Here is a 16424-nt window from a genome sequence, read left to right as displayed (position 1 = left end):
CAGAAATATCAATAATTTTTTTAAAAAGTTTTCATTTGATTTTAGACTTTTAGAATTAATTATAGGATTTTATTGTGTTCTGTCCGTGCTGCAGATCTGTTAAACAGAACTACTACAGCACACGATCAGTGAAAAGTCAGCAATGTGAAATTATTCTAAACTGTATTAATACTAGCTGTAATTTAGTGATTAATAGGATAAAGACTGCTGAAGATTTGTTTCATAAATCACTTCTGTTGAAATACTGGAATTCAGACCAAATAGTTTTGAAATCTTTTTGATTTCTCTAATAAAACTTGGAGAATTCATCTAGGCCAATATTTTATAAGTTACTTGTTAAAATCCTTCCATTAAAGTAATGCATTTTTTTAAATAGGTCTTCTTTATAAACAAAGAATTATTGAAGTATCTAAACTAATATAAAATCCTTTAAGACACATAAATATTTGCTTGGATTAAAGAATTTAAAAGATTGCATACGAGGCAGGCACTTGGCAGACTGAGCAATTTGCAAGTATTTTCACACAAGAATCTTGAAGTACTGAGAATGTAGAAATTAAATTTGCATCCAAGTAGAAGGCAGTGGCTCAATTAAAATACAGGGTGTTTCCAAAAGATGGACCCAATTTCAAAGCAATGTATTTCCTGATACAACGTGTTACAGTTACACAAAAATTTACATACAGTTTAATGAAGCATCTAGCGGACATCATTTGAAACTCTGTGCCCTGCCCTTTCAAGTGTAAGAGTTTCATTTATGGGCGGTTCGTGGTTGCAAAGATACAGTGATTTCAAATTGGGTCCGTCATTTTGAAACACCCCACATATAATTGGCATTTGGTATTTTCACCAGGGTAACGGCAAACTCAGAATGTTTGATGCAGTGTGTGGTCTTGGCTTGAATGTGAAGGCAAAGAAAAATGAGAACTTTTCTTTTCACAGGTATGATACGGGATCCCTCAGCACGTCCTCAGGTGACCGTTACGATTCAGCACAGGGGCGATCGGGGTCACAGACTTACCTTGAAGATCGAAAACCGTACTGCAGTAGACTAGAGAAAGAAGATAGCACTGATTATAAGAAGGTATCTGATCCAAGAATTTTGGTGTGAAAATAGAGCCTTATTTCTGTTTTTTGTAAGTTGACTGGAAATGATCTCATGTTGCATCACAAATTGCTGCTTAAAGGAACTCAGCTGAATGGAGGAGCAGAACAGCCATTACAGTGGGGAGAATGCACATTACAAAACAGCTTCTGGCTTTTGCTCTTTTCAAGGCAAGGGAGAAATCCAGAGGAGACAAGATCCATTTTTTATGACAAATTCTATCATATTATTTTTTTAGTTGATTGTATCATTAAAACTGCTTTATACATATGAGAAGCCTTTTATTTTATATGTTTGCTAGCTTACATACAAATAGTGTAAAAATGTGGTTAGATCTTGCTTTAAAATAGAGGAGGAAGGAGTTTGTTGAAAAGTTTACTGTGGTGTCTCATTTGTGAAGTCTGGAGCAAAGAAACTGGCAAGTATGTTTTTAATATGTGTAAGGTAAGTCATGTGCTTCCTATGCAAAGTTCCTTATTTCCAGAGATATTTGGTAACAGTTCTTTCAAGTGCTTGCTAATTCTAAAGATCTTTCAAATTTGTAACTGGTTTTTACTTCTTAGGCTGTTGAAGTATTTGTTCATGTTATGTGCAGCTCAGTCATGGTTTTGAAATTTTTCAGCTAATCTCTCTGAATTATTATTTGATATTTTTTTAAATTAATATTTTCTCTTAGCTTTATGAACAGACTCTAGCTGAAAATGAACAACTGAAAGCACAGATACATGATACCAACATGGAACTTACAGAACTTAAGCTAGAGTTGGAGAAGACCACTCAGGTTTGTATAAAACAAATAAGCATGTACGTAGCTGACAAGGTAGACAGCAAACTAGAAGCACCCCAGGGTATGGGCTGCTCTTTACTAGGCATCAGCTTTGTTTCTTATCCAAAGATGGGAGTGAAGAAGAAAGAGTACCTCTCTGTTTCTAAAGAGAAAAGAGCACAGGATTCTGGTCTTCAGCTGTGAACAAAATGTGTGAGGCTGCCTGCTGCCTTTTTAAGTAGTAGTGGTTCTTGCCAGCATGTATCTGGAACTTCTTTGCAGGGTAGGGATAAACACTTTCTACACTGTTATGCTTATATTCAACTGTCAGTTGGGATTGATTGATTAGTTCATAAACCTGCTTGCACATTGGCATGACCGTCCAGTTCTTCCCGGCTGGTTAGATAGCTTTATCTTACAACTGAAGAGCAAATAGTGCACTCCAGTTACACACAACTGCTGTCAGATAGGAGTGTGGCACACAGTGATACCAGATATGTACACAAAACTTAAATTTGTCTTTAAATTGCTCTAGAAAGAGTATTTCCTGTTCTCATATCGCATTTGCCACAATTTGCCTGTGTAGGTACTTAAGTGTCTTCTGTGTGTACCCCGTAAACATCAGCGAAGTACGTTAAAAAGATGTTTGTTTTGTAATGCTTTTAGATAGAAATACTATATTGCTCCTATTTGCCAAAGGCAATGTAATGATTAAATTCCTTAGGGATGGTCACAGAGCAAGTGCGTGATAAATCCAGTTCGTTCTTCTTTATTTTATATTTCAGTGTTACTTCCCTGAACATACTTTAAAATGCCTTTGAAAGCATATTTCAGACAGAATACTAAAATTGTCCAACTGAATTGTTTTTCCTCAGTTTTATTTTGTTCAAGAACAAGTACCAGTGTCTTTATTAATTTTGTGTTTCAGAGACAAGAGAGATATGCTGACAGATCACTCTTGGAAATGGAGAAAAGGGTGAGTTTCTGCCAAAGATCTCTTAAGTACTCCAATTCAGGCTTTTTTTAGTTTGTTTTGCAACCCTTGGCGTGGACACGTTTTAGTGGGAACAGAAGCCTTTATAACTTGCATTTTTTAGAAGATTTGGGGATTTTAGGTTTCAAAGTAGCAATGAATGTGAGATACTGTGAGATGGAATTACTCTTCAAAAATGCCTTCAGGTTGCCTGTTGGTTCCTGATGATCAGGTTCTAAAGACCACTGCCCTCCAGGGATCTGCCACTTGTTCTGTCTCATCCAAAACAATGTTGGCACCCCAGAGGGTTAAGCAGATTCAGGAGCGTTTCACCTTCTAATGCATTTCCAACATTCAGAGACTTTAATTTCCTCAGAGCTTTCCAGAGGCACACATGTCGTTTTACCAGTATTGTTGGTAATGAAGTAGATGTTTCTAGCTCACAGACATGAGACTTTAAACCTGCTAATGATATAAAATGAATCATAATCTGTCTCTGTCCTTGTATTTTAACTTTTTCCAGAGAGAATATGGCAGGTGGGGGAAGAATGATATAAGCAGTGTGGGCAGAGGAGCATCAGGGTCAGAGACAACCACCCTAAATTGAATGGGAAAGGAGTCATGTAATAAATCCATATGTGAGGTAGACTACAGGAATTATTTCAGAAGTTGGACACATTATAATTTTAGGCTGTAGTTTCATGCTAGTTTAAAAACCATCCCTATAAAATTTTAGTTCCACAGCAATGTAAGGCAAACTACACTGGTTTTGCTGTGGTCCTGGCTTCCTTCTTGACCCTGGCCACATCTTCCTTTCTCCTCCTTTCATCCAGGAGAGACATATTAGGCACTTAAACAGGAAGAAAACTAAATGGACTTTGGCAGGAATAAGTGATATGATGTATATTTATTTATCCCTGATAAGCTTCACATTCACTAGCCTTTTATGTTTACTTTCCAGTATTTGAGATTTAGAAAACAATTTTTAGTTCTACAAACCTGTCTGGCATGTAAACAAACACTGGGTAGATTTTATAGGAGCACATGGAGATGCAGAAGTGCTCTCAGGCACTTCCTGAACTTCCATTATCTTAATAATCTCTCCAGATAATTGCAGCAGCCTTTTAGCACCTATTTCTCCTTGATTTTTGGCAACCTGCTGTAGACAGTGATTTCATCCCTAGAAAAGTTTCATCAGCATCTTTAATTACTTTCTTGCTTGCTATCATGGCCACACAAGTGGACATCTAATTATTTCATGGATTTAGCTGCATCCATTACTCTATAGCTTCCATTCTGCAGAACATTCAGTACTGCCTAGCTAGACATTATTTCAGTTTTAAATTAACAGCTGTGCTTTTTTCCAGAATAGGCCATTGCATTAAAACAACTGGCTATATTAGCAATTCTTACACCTTTTTTTTTGTAAAGACATTTAGCCCAACAGCAAATAGAATAGAATGGTACTTACTATGTTCATTACTATCGATCAGCGTCTTAACTTGGAGGAGTTAAGTACATTAAGTACTAACAACTGCAGTAACCTATGTGATTAACTTTTGATAGACTTTTAAATTTGTTTGCTAAAATGAGAAAATGTTGGGATATAACTGCACTATAATTAAACTAAATTCAAATGATTTATATCTGAAAGGTGACCGGCAAGAGTCAGTATCTACTGGGCGGTATGATCTAACCAAAGTTTTACACACCTCAGTCAATGCTGCTTGCTGTTTGCATAACACCGTTGTATGCGGATGCATATGTCCACTTTGCAATAATCTGCTGCTTTTGCCTTTCACACTTTGGAAAAATATGAATGTAGAGTTCTGATAACCGCAGCTGCTTTTCAATGAGACACACCGCATTGTCTGACACAGGAAAGCAAGCAATCAAGCTGTAAAGCCCTGAAGTCTACTGCATTAGCTATTCATCTGTCGGATGTCTTGAAAATTAGGTTTAAATGAAATAATAGAATTTAGAAATACGATAGTGTGTCTGCACTGCAGACTGCAGCATAGTATAGAAAACCCTAAGCTAACTTTCAATAAGGGAGCTTGGGTGCAGTAATCAAAATGACCTGAAGTTCTGTACAAAGGATGATTTCTCCTGCTTCTCAGATAAAAATAGAAGAAAGGAAAATAAAACTATACTAGAAACGCAGAAAATATTCAGGAAACATTTAGTCAAGAAGCAGGTGTTCTTACGTAGCTAGATTTATTTGGTACTCAGCTGAACTCCTTTAGTATAAATTTGGGTGTATCTACACTACGTGGCAGTTTATGGTGTGGGCAGATCCCACCAAGCTGAGACAGATGTTTCAGCTACGTTTGCTTGTCTATGAAAGCTTCTGCTTTTATGCTTAATATTCTTGTTTGTTTCTGATCATTTTCTGCATTTCTTGTATATTAAGCTATTACAGAAGCCTAGCTCACGAAAAATAAATGCAAACAAATGGTAGGTGCAAGTTGTCTAAATTTGTGCCAAGGAAGGAGTATATTTTGTAGGACTTGATGTAAATTTCAGTATCTCTTCCTCCTCAGATATTAATTTTCCATATTGAAAAAATTTCTATTTTTCACTGCCATCACAAGTTTCCTGTCCACACTACGCTTTTGGTTGTATGATCTTTGAAACTTGAAGTATTTCACTGTTACCACAGAATTTACAAGCAGTAATTATTAAAAAATGGTATTGTTCAGTGTTAACACACATCTTTTGATTTAGGAAAGAAGAGCTCTAGAAAGAAGGATATCTGAAATGGAAGAGGAACTTAAAGTAAGTAAACTATTACACTTTAAATAAACAATAACAAAGTGTATGACTGTGTAAGTGTAACATGTAGTCTGGCAGTATTACTGGTCTCTATAATTTAATTAGAAAATAACTAAGCTGTAGCTGCATTTCAGAATCACTCGTGTCATGTAGCCTGTGCCGAAGCTGTTAAACTGGCATAAGCAGTCATACATGCGGGACTTCTAAGAAGGTGCTGAGATTTATACTTCCATAACATATTGGCTAGCGAAAACCATTCAAGAGATGGTTGGAGTGAAGCACATCTTGATCTGATAAAGACAAAATTGCAATCTATGATTTTGATGTGATACCCCATATTTTATTACCTTAAAAATACTAGCAGCATATAATTCCATAGGTATTTAAGCATTAAATGTTGCTCCAACCTGTGTCTCATGCTCTTTAAATTATGTATGAGACAGCATGTTACCTATATCAAAAGAAAAGCTTTCATTTGTATAGAGTAAATAATAAATCAGTTTTTAGCTTACAAAAAGCAGTAGATGGATTTCAAATGTTGATGAATAACTAAAATTTGCCCCATGTACTCATTTCCATCTTTTTCAACTATGTATAAACTGAATCCCAGAAGTAAAGTATTTTTTAATCCATCTCTGGCCTTTTTTTTTTTTTAACCAATCATGGTATAACTTTTCTCATTTCCTGGTTTATCAATGTTAAGTGCTCAGATACGATTAAGAAGGGTGAGAAATGTGGCAGGTTTGTTTTCTATTATGTCCTCGCATATAACATTGGACAGGCCCAACCAAACTGATAGAAGTAAAGTATGACTAGAAAACTAGTGAAACATGATGAAATAGAAAACATTCTTACTCTCCAGAATTTTAAAAAATTACCAATGTTTTGATACTTGTCACTGGTTAATAATAAGTTCCCTTTCAAGCTCATTTTTTAGCTCCCTCTGCTGCTTGGAAATGGCATTAACTTCCAAATACTTTTGATTAAAACACACAGGTGAAGTTTTGTTGAAATAATTGAAACTGACAGGCAGATGTAGGCAGAAGGCAACCACGATGACTCCAGCTCCCTTGGATTCAGGCCAAGATAGTTGTTGTAAGAGAGGACACAATGTCTGTGTTTCCTTGAGGGGTCTTTAGAAGTGAATTATGTAGAAAGCAAACTGTGGTATAGGAAAATAATTGCGTCTAAGAGTGGAAGACTGGACATGAGCTTCTCTCATCAACCTCCAAATTCTTTTCAGGGAAGGGTGGGCTTCCAAGAAAAATAGAGAATACAAATATAATGCCTTTTTTTCGAGAGTTTACTTTCAATAAGCAGTATGTGCAAGTTTTGAACTAAAGACTAAATAATCTTCCTATCATTTGTTACACAGCCATGTAAAAGTGTATGTTAAATGTGTCATTATTTACAGACTTTTGAATAGGAGATTTAGTCTGTGCAATTAGGATGTTAAGTAAAGAATTCCAGGAATAGCTCTCATTGTTAATGTATCCTGGACTGTTTTGGAAGGCTGTGACTAATGACTGCTGGTTGTTAGATTGCTTTTCAAAGAATGTGCCACTTGTTTGATACTTTCCTTTCACAGTGACTTATCTGCTTTAAACAGGACTGTCTCTTCTAAGTTTTCTTTCAATTCTGCTCATCTCTAGTTCTTTTAAACATAATATACATGTTGTTTTCCTGTTTTCACTCCTATTTCTTTGATTCCTGCAGAACCTGCAACAAATAAAGCAGATTCAATCTTTGAGGCACATAAATGAGCGACTGGTGACAGAGAATAGGGCCTTGACCCGAGTGGTTGCCAAGCTGTCAGAGTCCTGTAGGCAACTGCGCTCTGTGGACTTGTAATTTCTGCCTTCTCCTTTGTGTAGCCAGGCAGGTGTTGACGTTCAGTTTGTGCTTGGGTAGAATTTTACTATTAACACTTGTGTGTCAGACACTGACTGACTGCTGCTCGGCTGTGGAAGTGTGGCTAAAGCATGGTGTCCGGTGTACCAACTACAGGTGTCGCGGACGTGTTGGTTTGGTGTGGTGGTGTCCTTACTAGCACCGAAGCTCATCCGACAGACTTGAAGATAAATTGGCAGTGATCCAGGAGACCTTCGACATGTTAAAACCTTGGCAACAATTCAAAGGGTTTGAGTTTGCACTAGAATACCCCAAAGTCACTCCCTTGTTTCAGTGTTTGAGCGAATGCTCAAATAGATAGATCTGCCTCTAGTATTCTGACAAATTGAAATTAAGAATTGAGCTTTCTGCTGCAGTATAACTGAAGTGCACAGAATTGATACAAACCTAGTCTCAATTCAAGAACGTTTGAGAAGTGGTTTCAGTACTGTGCATTCTCAAACAGTTGCGTTAGCAACTTTATTTCTTACGTTTGTGTGTTTTAATGTTTAGAGGGGACCAAACTCTTCCCTTTCAAAAATGCATCGGAGCTTCAAGTTGATTAATATCTTCACATATTAGCTTCCACGTGATTCTGGCCAATTCTTCTTATCTAGACATCTTAAAATATCCAGTTTCACCACTTACTTAAGGTGATAGATTTATATTGCTATATATGTAGGCATTCCAGTCATAGAATCCTATCATGCAAGAACTGTACAAACACACACATGAAAAACACCTGCCTGGTGTGTCAGATTGGTTCATATGTACTAGATCATTTGGCTCAGCCCCCTTCTGTTAAAGGTGTGAACTGCTTTGAGTTTCATATTGGAAAAAAATGCCAGTTTGTTGTCCTTCATGTTATTGCAGGGCTGCTTCAGAAACCCACTGAAGCTTCAGAACTTTTGTGAGGAACAAAATGTGGTTTCATTCCACATCAATCTATGTGCCTTTTTTCCTCCGCTAATATTAACAGCTGTATAGGGTGAAGGTTGCAGTGAGCTTTTAAGATCTGTAGGTAAAAAAACAATAAATTCCTCTGCACAGTCATTCTTGCTAAACTGCTTCCCCTCACCTGCCCCTTTTCTCCCTGAGAAGCAAGGCAATAAACATACATTTTGTCATTCTGCTCAAAGTCCCATCTGAGGTTTTCCTCGCTAAGAGACATGAAATAAAGAGAAGGTTTATCCTTTGGCTTCTGTGTCTACCTGGAGTTGGTCTAACAATAGGATGTGGACAGAAAGCTTGTTCCTGGTCCAGGTCCTGCATTCCTCAGTGTTCCCTTCTGTTAACCCTTGCTGAGTGAGTCAAGTCAGCTCACTGACCTGGCTGAAAACAAATCCCATTATTCGCTATATGATTTGCTCTGTCTCACCCCAGCGTTGTTGAATCACTGGTCTGACAGGCAGAAAGCTTCAGGAGCTGCTCCACGTGAAGGGAGAGCTGTCCCTTTACGGCAGCCCATCTTACATCAGCTTCAGCTCACAATGTGGTTTTTCAACACAGCTGAGCTAATCTAATAACTGCTGTCCACAGCCACATGTCCAAACCGTCCTTTTTTGCTAGCACTGGCATTCCTTTAACCATGCTAAGCCAGTTCAGGGTGTTAAACCACAGAAAACCATTCGACTTTCTTTTTTGTGGGCGTAGTTTTCAATGGAAGATCATTGTGGAGCTTGAGGAGCCTGACTGGCAAAAGAAAAGGAAACACAGCAAGGAGGTTTGATGTTATGATGGTGGCTTAACCCATAGCACTGTGCCTGATTAATCTGAACAGGTACCTTAAGAGTTCATGAGCCTGTTGTAATCTTAATTTACAAAGCTGCTTTGTATGTAAAACCTGTTAAATATTCCAGCAAACACAGATATTATTACTGTACAGATCTGAGTTGGCTCCATGTGTGTCAGGTGATTACTGAACAATTATTTGCTCAAGGACAGCACTCCAAAGTTACCAGCTGGCCGTATATTGCAGATAGGCAAAATAGCACATTTGTAATCTTATTCAAGAATCTCATCACAGGAAGATACTTTGCTATTTTAGTGAGAAGCAAATTGGGATTCAAAGTGTTAAGTACAGTATGTAACTGTAATTTTACGGAATTTACCGCAAAGCCTTTTTTTCATGCCTCTCTGCATTAAAGGTGTGTGGTGTCACCTCATGAGAGGTTTGAGTGCCATAGGAATGCACTGCTACAAGAAAATGGTATAATTGTGTTTGGCTGGGGTTTAAGTATGTGGGGATTAGTATAGATGAGAAGCATAAGTGTCTTAGGTTACTTGAGCTTATCCTTCCTGATCAGTCTCCTATTACTAATAACTGCTTTTGTCTCCTACCAGTCTTCCCTTATTCTTTAACAGACTCCCGACAAAAGAGAAAATATTTTCTTAATACCTATTCTACCTATTATCTTATTCAGGATTAAAATATATCTGCAGTGATTTGCAGACATATACTGCTGCTGGGTTATGTTAAAGCTCTAAATTTGAAGGGCAGCTTTTTTTGTTAAAACAGTTCACCACAAAATATACCTCTCTGTGGGTCTGCCTGTATGTAATTAAGCATTATGGGCTGCGGGGAAAAGGAACTTCCCTAACAACTGTGAAATTCCTGGAGTTGCTTTGAGGTTTCATCGGAAAGCGTACACGACAACTCTTGTTGAGAGACCGTTGAACAAGAACAAAACCAGACTCCCTTGCTTCCTTGTGCATGGCTAGATGAAGGCTGTTGTGGTTTCACTCAGGATCTTTGGTATGAAGTCTGTAACAGAATGAGAGGGAGGAAAGAAAGGTGTTAGTTGCTTTGCCTGAACAAACATTTTTTTCATTGTTAGCAGATGGATGTCATAGAACAACCCCAGGTTTATCCTGGTATTACAGGTGCATGCACAAATGCACCGTACACGTGCCTGTTATCTGGATATGACCCCCAGCACGTGTATCCCAGACAACAGTAGTTGTTTTTTACAGCTTAGAAAACTTAACACAGATAATAGTTGATAATTGCCAAACGATTACTTATGTTGCCCAATTTCAAATTCCTTAACATGGTTTTTGCAAGTAATGGGCATTATACAGCACTTTCTGTTTGGAGCACAGCTCCCCCTTGACTGTAAAGGCAACTTCCCTCGGACTCTGTGAAGAGCTGGGTTTAGGTGGCTTGCCCTAAGCTCCACCATGGTGCACAATTGGAATCCAGGTTGACAGGATTTTTACTTACTGTAAATGTAGAGACCACCTTTTTTCCGCTTACGATCTTTCGTCTTCCTTTCACATACTGTGGTATTGGCAGGTAAATGAACTCAAGATAACCTCAGTCACCTTCAGTGCACGATGGTGTTTCAGTCTGTGAAAGGGTCTTTTGTTTGGGGAGGGGAGTGTGGACAAGAATCCTTTACAGGAGATGCGTAAATGAAGCCTCTAGAGTAATGCACAGTTTATTAACCCTGCATTTTTAAGCTTCTCAGTTCTTTCTGTTCCATAATAATGTTCTGAATATAATGGGGTTGAAAGTATAATTTTGCTTGAATAAAATGAAAACAAAACCAGGGGCAAGGAAATTTCATCATGAAGCAGTTGTTACATAGGTTACTAGCTGGACTTAGACCTCTTGTGTGCACTTGCACTCGAGGTTACTGAATAACCACTGTGCAGGAATAGGCTGTTACCTCCTGTGTAAACCTGCTGCTAGGAAACATACACGTCATTTAGCCCTGAGTTATTATAGGTGGTTTGTTATCAGTGTGTGAATGTAGATATGGAGAACTGCTGAGCTTACTTCTGGTTCCTCCGACAAGTTATAGTCTCCCAGTACAAACCTCTGTGCACTGACTTGTCCTCCTTTCCTGTCTGATCCTGTCCAGCCCTCACCTTACTTAGCTTCCACCTTCCAGCTTTTGTGCTTGTGTGTCACCATCTCGTGTGGCAAGCTGGACTTGCCATCTCCTAACGTGGATGCCTGAGAATGCAGCCTGGTGTTTCAGCGATCTGATCTTGTGTGAACTGTGCTATTCAGGGATAAGATCGCAAATTATACGATGTGTGCTTCAACACGAGTTTCGAAAATTAATGCTATGAGCTAACAAGCTGAATCACACCGTATGTGATCAGGATGAAATCATTCGAGGGCACAGCGGTAGATAAGCTTAGCCACAGCATGTTTTTTTGAAACTGTGCAAGTGCAGTATAGACAAGCCTCTTTAAATTGTTGGTAATTAACATTTGTTTGTTTTGCAGTGAAATTTGAAGCGTTTAATTACTTTCCTCTTGCTACCATAACTGCTTTTTTAGAGGCTTGTCATCTGCACCACTGAAATTTGGTGCATCTAGTCCAAGCAAATGAAAACTCCTGATCTATAAGTCTTAACTGTATCATGCTAAAAGGTGAGATTTTTCTGAACTGCTAATACAAAGGGAGAGAACTGCCGAGATGCTTAAGCTGAATCAAGATTTTTATCCCCAGCGCTTGCCTAGTCTTGCTGCTTTGACTTGGGGTTTAACAGCAAATAACCATCGTGTTTCATTCTTCACAGATGCTACCAGACCTGAAGGCAGACAACCAGAGGCTAAAAGATGAAAATGGGGCCTTGATCAGAGTTATAAGCAAACTTTCCAAATAAAGGGTTTACTACAGCAGCAAATAACGGTATTGCACATCACTAGTAGCTCCAGTGGACCACAGTATGGCAGTCACTGGAAGTGTGGGAAGATCCCTTGGAGACTTTCATTTTCAGATATCCTGCCAAACGCCCTCTTACCTGTGTGGTTTTTTGTATCAAGATCATTGTTTCTGTTAAAAAGCAGCTGCTGAGAAGATAAAATGACTGAGAAATCTTGTTTACAGCTACAGCATAATAAGGAAAGTGTTCAAGGCCAGATACGCCTCAGATATTTAACCAGTAAGCCTTAGTTGTACATAAACACTTTTACATCAACAAAAGCTTTCAGCTCTCACAGAAGACAGTTACTCAATAATGTTTTTGTTGTGCCACAATTCCCAGTTTTTTTCTATACTCAGTTTTTCTTTAAATCTTAAGTTTGGATTTTCTTTCCCTTCTAATTATTCATGTACCAGATTTTCTTGTACAGTGTTTTCACAGCTTTACCATTTGCAGAGACCACACACCCTTTTAAATTACATATTTGTGTAGCTACCTAGAATTGTATTGTCCAACCACCTGGAACAGAGATGTTTGGTGGAACATTTGCTTTCACTGTTTGTGCAATATGCGTTTATTTCCTCTACAAAATGCTTTAAAAGTCAGTTGAAACTAGAAGTATTTTAAGAGTCCTGTTTTCTGCCTTTATTGGTCACTTTAAAGAAAAAGGAAAAAAAAAAGAGTTTGTAGTGAAAGATGTTAGATCCTGTAATCGTCACATTCATTTGAGCAGGTACTGAGTGATGCTGTATATATAAATGTGTACTGGTTTGATTTTTCAGACCACCACGTGGCATGCTTGAATATATTTCCCTATTGCAATGTCTGTTAATGCAAATTAGGCTACTCCAGAATAGTGTGTTTAACAAAGTTCATTAATTTTTATGGTATAAAGAATTTAGACATTGTACATTGTATGGAGCCCTATCTTTACAAAAGGTCTAAACTATATAAAATACTTTATTATCTTTTCCTCCCATTTTTTTTTTCATTTGATAGTGTTCACCATAATAAAAAATTGCATAAATATAACTGCTTCACTACATTTCACATACCTGTATTTATCTGAGTGCTGTCCAAAACTGTTGTGCTAGCCAAAGTAATGTACTAAATCATTTGAAAAACATAACCCATTACACTCACATTAATGTTTATATGCACTGTTGTTGCCATGTGAGAAGGCATCCAATTTGATAACACCATCATGTCAGACCATTTTATACATTTCAGTGGCCTTTAAAAACAACAAAAAAGTACTTAAGTGAAACCGCTTTTGTTAGAAACAGCTTTTATATTTTCACTAAACCATTCAAAATACGACATCCTAACGGCACATAGTTTATTGCCTAAAACCACTGAACAGATCAGCCATTAAAACAAATTGTACATTGTAAAGCTTGTAGTAGCTATTGTATTATTGATTATATTGTATACTATATTAAATGTGAATTTGTACCCCTTCATTTAAAAAGGTCATTGTGTTCTACTGCCTACTTGGGGGGGTGGGGATTAGTTTTACGGGGCTGGGATATGTTTTGGTAAGGAAGACATGATGTCCTCTCTCTGTTGATTGGTTTTTTGAAGATGTAAGGTTATGCTCTTACTACCAAGCTCAGGATTCTTGATTTTAAAGGTACACAGATAGTTTGAGATATCTTATTGTAATTGATCTGTATGAGAGGTGGGTCTGAACCATAGGGACTTCCATTGTCTGACGCTAACATAAAATAAAGAATTGAATGGCTGCAACGTATTGAGTTCTGTTACAAGACAGTTAGGCATATTCTGGATTATATTGGGTAAAGTTTGGGTGCCTGTGAATGATTAAATACGTGTTTCTAATATTTTAGTGTTTTATATTTAGGTTATTTATTCTTTATATCTAAAAAATGAATGGCTAATGTGCTATATTGATTTTATTGGTAGTACTGAGCAGACCTTGTATCTGCATGAAACTAGTTGCAAAACCCACTATTTTGGAAAAAAAAAATTGTATTTTGACATATACAAATAAAATGAATACAAACTATTTTAAATGTGTGAAAGTTTTACTGAGAAGACATTGAAATTTGTTATGAATTTAAACCGTGTTATAAGTTTGCTATTTAAATCCTTTGGTGGGCATTTTTCATTCATTGCGTTACTTGGATGCAAGGTTCAAGTACCTTTAAAAGATTGTAATCAAATTGTGATTATTTGCACATCATTGTACATGCACATCTGTAAATGCAACAGTAAAAATGCCATATTTATGCAATCTGTAACAACTTGGACAAATGTTTATATATTTTACATAAACCTGTCTGTGTGCAGAATCTGAGAACCATTTGTTACGCGATATTAACCGCATCTCACAAAGCAACTGCTAAACTTGTGTCACTGTCTTACTGCACTGATTGTGTTGCAGATCGAACACATCCTCAGAAAATTTGGCTATCACAGAGAGAAAATGGGTAGTGGAGGAATGTTTTATCATTCAGCAGATAGTTTGCATATGAGAAATGTATTATTGCTGGTTCTGGCAAGCCTCCTTCAGCAGCACGAATGGTAATTCAGAGCAGCAACTTTGATTTTCAATTACCTGGAAGAAAAGACTTGGGAGCTGGAACTTCATTTTTTGCCCATCCTCACTCCCTCACCATAAACAGTTCCCTCTGGACCTCCCTAGCTCTGACTACATAGCGCTTTCAGACTTTTGCTATTTCCTTGCCAGATTCCAAACAGAGCAGTTATAATTCATAGAGAATCATAGAATCATTTTGGGTGGAAGAGACCCTCAAGATCATAGAGTCCAACCATAATCTAACTCTGGCACTAAACCATGTCCCTAAGAACCACATCCACGTGTCTTTTAAACACCTCCAGGGATGGTGATTCCACCACTTCCCTGGGCAGCCTGTTCCAATGCCTGACAACCCTTTCCAGGAATAAATTTTTCTTAATATCCAATCTGAATCTTCCCTGGTGCAACTTGATGCCATTTCTTGTCATCCTGTCACTTGTTACTTGACAGAAGAGACCAACACCCTCCATGCTACAACCTCCTTTCAGGTAGGTGTAGACAGCGATAAGGTCTCCTCTCAGCCTCCTTTTCTCCAGGCTGAACAGCCCCAGTTCCCTCAGCCACTCCTCATCAGACTTGTATGTCTTACGGTGTAGGTTGGTGCATTTGTTTGCTCAGCACCAACTATGAAACACGAGTCACAGCATTCTTCCCTTTAAAAATATCCTCCATGCTGAACGTTGGTTTGTGCTCAGATGAACATGAAACCAGTGAGTATTACCTGGCCACTGGCCATTTGGTGGTCTTCTAAGAGCAAATGTATTGTCATAGAACACACATCCTCTCCTTTCTTTCTTAGAGCAGCTATTTAGATGTCATCTTATAGAAGATAATAAAAGCTTCCTTTGGGTAGCTGAAGATACCTGCTTTAGGAGACTTGTGTCAAGGGAGACATTTTAATTACGTCCTTCACCTTTATCATACAAAAATGGGCTCCAAACGAGATGGCTCCTACCCCTGCCAGCCGAACTAACCATGGAGTTTATAGTCAGGCATGAGGGCACCACGTAATGCCAAAAATATCCATATGATGGTAGATGGGAAATCTACACAAATGCAGGTGGCAAGGAGGAAGCATGCCATGATGCTGGACGTGGAAAGGCAACACCATGGCAGAAAATGAAGAGTTCACGTGGAGAAAGGCAGGGGGACACATCAAAACAAAACTGGTCAGAAGTCAGAGCTCAGGGCCCCAGTCGTATCCAAACTCCTCAACAGAGAAAAACTGTCCAAAGTTAGCGAAAGTGTCAATTATGGCTTGTGCTGCTGCTCAAGAGGAGGTATTAATTTCTTGTTAAATGAAGTTGTGATGATGAAAATAATCCTTACACCGACCCTTACTTGATCTGGATGACCCTGGAAATGGTATGACTCTGCACAGCTGGCACTTTACACTTCCCCTATGGGCACCTTGAGGTCTTGCCTGCCTGTGTAACACACCAGCTCCTCTGGAAAGGAATGTTCATCCATTTATCATGTTGCTTGTAGCCTTGTGGCAGCAGCTTAAGTGGAGGTGGCCAAATCTGCCACGGTGCAGCTGTGGGTCCCAGAAGCTCCGGCTGGGCCCCTCCAAGAGCACCCCAGACCCTCCGTGGGGTGAGGGGACCCAGAGCTCTTGGGAGCTGTGGCCTCCAGCCTGTCCCGTGTGGCAGGGGTGGGCAACCACACTTGAGTTACACTTCAAACCACTT

The 16424-nt window shown here is 38.4% G+C and overlaps 1 protein-coding gene across 6 annotated transcripts in view; it reads left to right on the top strand.

Moving 5' to 3' along the window:
* Positions 1-14199, top strand: part of PPP1R12A (protein phosphatase 1 regulatory subunit 12A) — a 115748-nt gene extending 101549 nt beyond the window's left edge. For 4 of the 6 annotated variants that reach the window (XM_071799528.1, XM_071799519.1, XM_065837735.2 and 1 more), the window contains 6 exons: positions 943-1084; positions 1782-1886; positions 2800-2847; positions 5572-5622; positions 7336-7497; positions 12045-14199. In XM_071799528.1, the coding sequence (XP_071655629.1) occupies positions 943-1084; positions 1782-1886; positions 2800-2847; positions 5572-5622; positions 7336-7470 (481 nt within the window). In that variant the 3' untranslated portion in view covers positions 7471-7497; positions 12045-14199. The remainder of the gene's footprint in view (positions 1-942; positions 1085-1781; positions 1887-2799; positions 2848-5571; positions 5623-7335; positions 7498-12044) is intronic. The other 2 variants (XM_065837726.2, XM_065837752.2) reach the window with 1 other exon arrangement.
* Positions 14200-16424: the final 2225 nt, after the last annotated feature.

This window comes from Patagioenas fasciata, chromosome 1, assembly GCF_037038585.1.
Source record: "Patagioenas fasciata isolate bPatFas1 chromosome 1, bPatFas1.hap1, whole genome shotgun sequence".
Lineage (NCBI taxonomy): Eukaryota > Metazoa > Chordata > Aves > Columbiformes > Columbidae > Patagioenas > Patagioenas fasciata.
This window is presented reverse-complemented; position numbering and strand designations above follow the sequence as displayed.